We start from the raw sequence: 5241 nt of genomic DNA on the forward strand, positions 1-5241 counted from the left end.
TCATAATGCTTTCTCTGTGTAGTTGAAGCACACTAAGGGTAATATTATGAACACAGCCAATAAAATTATTGCTCTTTTTATTGGCAGAAAACTGGTGCAAAAGTGGTTTTAGTGGCAGTTTTCTGCCACAAAAGCAGCTTTAGCGACACATTTCTGTCAATAAAAGCTGCAAAACTTTTATTGCCTATGTTGATGATATGGCTCTATGTTAATTACATTTCTTTGCTGTTTCAATTAATCTTTTTCTGTTATTTTTTGTTTTCTGTTTTCTATTTTTTCTCTCTGTTATTCCTCATTTTTTAATCTTATTTTGAACATTCACTCACATTCTCCAAGAAACTCTTCTTTGTTAATGTTATACTCTCTTTTTTTTTTCTTTCACTTCGTTATCTATTTTGTTTTTCACAATTATACCCTCTTCTGTCTTTTCTTCGGTAAATAGATCTATTAAACAGTATCTCTTCTTTACTCCCTATAGCTGTCTTTCTTTTAACATCACTCTCTGTTTCCTTTCCTTATACTTACACTTTTTTTTTTTTTTTTTGGTTAGCTCCCGGTCCGCGTACCGGGAAGCTAACCCGAAAGCGAACCAAAAGAAATAGAGCTTGCCAGAGTGCTAAACATTCTAGCAATTTTTTTGGAAAGGGAAGGTAGTTCTGAAAAGAACTTTTTTTTTATATTTTTGTTGTTTTATATTTTTTTTGTATTTTTTGAACATTTTTTGTTTTTTTTGTATTTTTTGAACGATTTTATATTTTTTTTGTTTTTTTTTGGGGGGGGGAAACAACAAAAAACAGGCGTTGAAAAGGGCTCAACAGGAGCAAAAAAAAATTACTGGGGGCGGTTAGGGCAATCATGGTGTTCATACGCCAGGTTCAGTGCATTGATGCTCATGTTGCCACAAGCTAATAATGCACGACAGTGCATACATAAGTGGATCATGTGCCCAAAATTTTGTTGAATATTTGGCACAGTTTCCCGTGCCTCTTCTGGTGATAGAGAAACCGGTATTGTTGGTCTGGCCACAGGAGTTGGTCTGGGATTGTCGTGCATATCCCTTAATTCCGCCCGGCTGTAATTTAGGGGATGTTTCCTCGTCATGTGCCTGTGCATAGTGTGATTGCCAAAGCTATATTTTTTGTCCGTCCCTCTGGACAATTGTTCCTTGCATATCAGGCAGGTGACATACCTCGCGTTGACTTTTTTTTGCCCACGAGGTATTGAAAAAAACTGCCAGATGAAACTGGCTTTCTTTCTGGAAACCCAGGGCAACTCTTCTAAAAATGGTGGTTCTTCTCCCTCCTCATCCATTTCTTCCTCTTCCTCCTCAGTGTTGGTAAGGACCTGGGGAGGTGGTCCTTTCTTCCCATGAGGAGGTGGTGGTGGTGGTGGGGGTCCACCAGCTGAAGCTACCAATGAAGCCATTTTCCAAGAAGCAAAATAGGTCTTCCTCTCACAATGATGAAAGTCAGAGTGAGGAAAGAAGGAGGGGTTTTCATCATTTGGGAAAAAACAATACTTCTCAACCAATGAAAAGTGTTATTTTTAAGTCACCTGACCTAGCCTTCCATCATTATGAAACCAAAAGTGAAATGAACCAATGAAAAGTTTTATTAACAAGTCACATGACCTCTCACGCTCATGTTACGCGCTGCGGAACGCTCCCCGGTTAGCTTCCGGTTCGCTCCGCTTCGCGCCTCGGTACGCGCCCCGGGACACTTCCGGGTGCGCTAACGCGATACGTCACAAGACGCATTTCGCGGCAACGCGATACGTCGCGCTTTCGCGCCGCGGATCGCTTCCGGGGAGCTGCGTTTCGCGCCTCGGTCCGCGCCCCGGGGCACTTCCGGGTGCGCTAACGCAGTACGTCATAAGACGCATTACGCGGCAACGCGATACCGTCACTATGTTGATTTCTTACCGGTTCGCGGACCGGGTCGCGGAATCAAAGTGAGCTAACGGGAAGCTTCCCGGTTCGCGGACCGGGAGCGAAACAAAAAAAATATTTAAAAAAAATTATTAATAAACATATAAAATATATTTTTGGATTTAAAGAAGAATAAATTTTACAGCTATAGATATTAGCTTTTAAAAAACCAATGAAATTCACTGAAAAAACCATAGGTTATAGACCATATATAGTTAGGAATTAGCATTTACAAAACCTTGAAAATTCACTGAAAAAACCATAGGTTATAGACCATATATAGTTAGGAATTAGCATTTAAAAAACCTTATTTTACTCACACAAAACCATTGAAATTCCATATATAGTTAGTTGTACTAACTATATATCGCGCACCCGCAATCCACTGCTGATCATGTCACATATTACATCATTCATGACATGGTCAGTGACATCACTGATGACATCACTGATGACATCTCAAATGACATCACTGATGACATCACTGATGACATCTCAAATGACATAACTGATGACATCACTGATGACATCTCAAATGACATCACTGATGACATCACTGATAACATCTCAAATGACATCACTGATAACATCTCAAATGACATCACTGATGACATCTCATTTGAAATCAATGGTCACATCACTGATGATATCATTCATGTGACAATACAATGCATCTCCTCACACTTTAATATAACCTCTGTTACACCCAGTGTTAAATACAGAACATATTTTTTTAAACAATTGACACACCAATCCTAGTTACTACATACGCACTCACTGATTCCTACGTCTACACACACATTCACTCATTCACCCATACAATCATTCATACATACAATCACTCATCTTTACAACACTATCATATGCACTCATACACCCTATACAGACACTCACACTCTGCCACTCATCCTTGGAGTTACTCACACACCTAGTCAGTCCTGTAAAGAATCAATCACACTTCCATTTTCTAATCTATACAGTTAAACATAGAGTACCTTACATTTTCAAACATATTCTAACACATACTTACTCTCTTATAAATCATTGATACAAGAATACATTGATCTGCACAGAGTCACACATCTCCCAGCCAGCCACACACACACTCAGTCTCCCATACAAATACTTGGACAATCAATCAATAACCCATATAGTTACTCATATAGCTACTGATCAACACATGCAGCAGTTTACAGAATACCAGACATAATGATGCACAAATTAAGACAGTTTAGTCACTAACCTATGCATTCAGTGAGACACATTTATTTATTTATTTATTTTTTTTTTTTTTTGGCTGTCACAGAACAAAGGCTTTTTATTGATCCCAGAGGACCTAAGAGTACTGTTTGTTAATCTAGCAGTTCCATTAAAAAGTGTATGGTAGCCAGAAAGATATACCATTATTGCTAGCTAGGTTTCCCCATGTCTCGCTTTAGCCTCAAATGTACATATAGCTTTGGAATGGTCAGTATTTCATCTTCTAAGTGCTTATGTAGGCTTGAAAGCAAGGGCAGCAGTGTGCTACATTACGGCATGTCACATTAGCCAGGAAACATTGAAGTAATACTAAGTTTTCGTTCAACTTCCACAATTGCCTACAGTGTATATATATAATCCTTCATCTGAAAGAATGAGAAATGTTTGGACATTGCCATTAACAGGGACTCTACCATAATTGCCTTCTAGCAGCCACCACTGCCTCACTAGAAGCCTCATTCCTCAACACCAAATCACAAGCCTTCAGTTTGCAAAGGTAGCCTTCACAGCTTCCACGATGCACTTGGCACTGATGCCAAACATGTCCAAGAGTTCATTAGGCTTCCCACTTCGTGGCACGCGGTTCACCGCAAGGTGCTGAACAAGGATTCCAGGTTCTCCAGAAACTGCTGCAGACACAGCCTCCCCAATGCCTCCTTCTCTGTAGTGATCTTCCACAGTGATGATTCGACCTCCAGTGGCTCTGGCACTAGAGATTATGGTAGCTGCATCCAACGGCTTGATGGTGAAAGGGTCTACCACGCGCACATTAGTACCTTGCTTGGCAAGCTGATCGGCAGCCACAAGGGCCTCATGCAAAGTGACTCCAGCTCCAATTATGGTTACTCGGTCCGTGTCACTTGAACGGACAACCTTTGCTTGTCCAATTTCAAATTTCTCTTCAGGGGAATAGATTACTGCAGTCTCAGGGCGACTCGTTCGGATGAAGCAGATACCCTTGGTATTGGCGGCCAGAAGAACGGCATGCTCAACGGACACTGCGTCACTGGGGTAGAAGACCGTGCACGTGGGGACAGCCCGGAACATTGCCAAGTCCTCCAGTGCCATCTGAGAGGGTCCGTCCTCACCAATAGACACGCCACAGTGCGAGCCACAGAGGTTAACATTGGACTGGGAGATTGCACCCATGCGGATCTGGTCATATGCACGACTGAAGAAGGCTGCGAAAGTGCTGGCAAACGCCACAGTGCGATTACGGGTGGCACAGCCCATCGCTACACTCACCATGTTTTGCTCAGCAATGAAGCATTCAATGTAGCGATCAGGATGGTCCTTCTTGAAGATCTCAGAAAATGTGGAATTCTTAGTATCCCCATCCAGTGCAATGACACGATTATTTGCGTGACCCAGTTTAGCCAACGCTAAGCCATACGCTTTCCGGGTTGCCATCTTATCTCCCAGCTTGTAGCTCGGGGGAGAGGGCATTAGGATGCCATCGATGACAACTTTCGGAGAGTCCTCTGCGGGCAGCTCTGGGCAGAGCCTGGTGACATTCTTGATCTCTTTCTGGATGGCTTCAACTATTGCCTCCACCTTGTCCTTCGGCATGGGCTTTCCATGCCAATTGTCTTCATTTTCAACTCCTGCAATCCCCTTCCCTTTGAAGGTTTTGGCAATGATCGCTGTCGGCTTGTCTTTCAGATGGGACGCCTGCCATAGAGCGTGGCACAGCTCCGCGACCTACTAAAACCTTCATTCAGAAACTTATACATCCACTCATTTAGTTGTGATGTGATGTCATCAGTGATGTCATTTGAGATATCATCAGTGATGTCATCAGTGATGTCATTTGAGATGTCATCAGTGATGTCATCAGTGATGTCACTGACCATGTCATGAATGATGTAATATGTGACATGATCAGCAGTGGATTGCGGGTGCGCGATATATAGTTAGTACAACTAACTATATATGGAATTTCAATGGTTTTGTGTGAGTAAAATAAGGTTTTTTAAATGCTAATTCCTAACTATATATGGTCTATAACCTATGGTTTTTTCAGTGAATTTTCAAGGTTTTGTAAATGCTAATTC

The 5241-nt window shown here is 41.7% G+C and overlaps 1 protein-coding gene across 1 annotated transcript; it reads right to left on the reverse strand.

The window, feature by feature from the left end:
• Positions 1-3543: 3543 nt before the first annotated feature.
• On the reverse strand, positions 3544-4882 carry LOC144782726 (transketolase-like protein 1). Its single transcript, XM_078662051.1, has one exon. The coding sequence runs from the start codon at positions 4754-4756 to the stop codon at positions 3671-3673; it is 1086 nt and encodes a 361-aa protein (XP_078518177.1). The 5' UTR covers positions 4757-4882; the 3' UTR covers positions 3544-3670.
• Between the last annotated feature and the right edge of the window lie 359 nt (positions 4883-5241).

This window comes from Lissotriton helveticus, chromosome 9 (assembly GCF_964261635.1).
Source record: "Lissotriton helveticus chromosome 9, aLisHel1.1, whole genome shotgun sequence".
Classification (NCBI taxonomy): domain Eukaryota; kingdom Metazoa; phylum Chordata; class Amphibia; order Caudata; family Salamandridae; genus Lissotriton; species Lissotriton helveticus.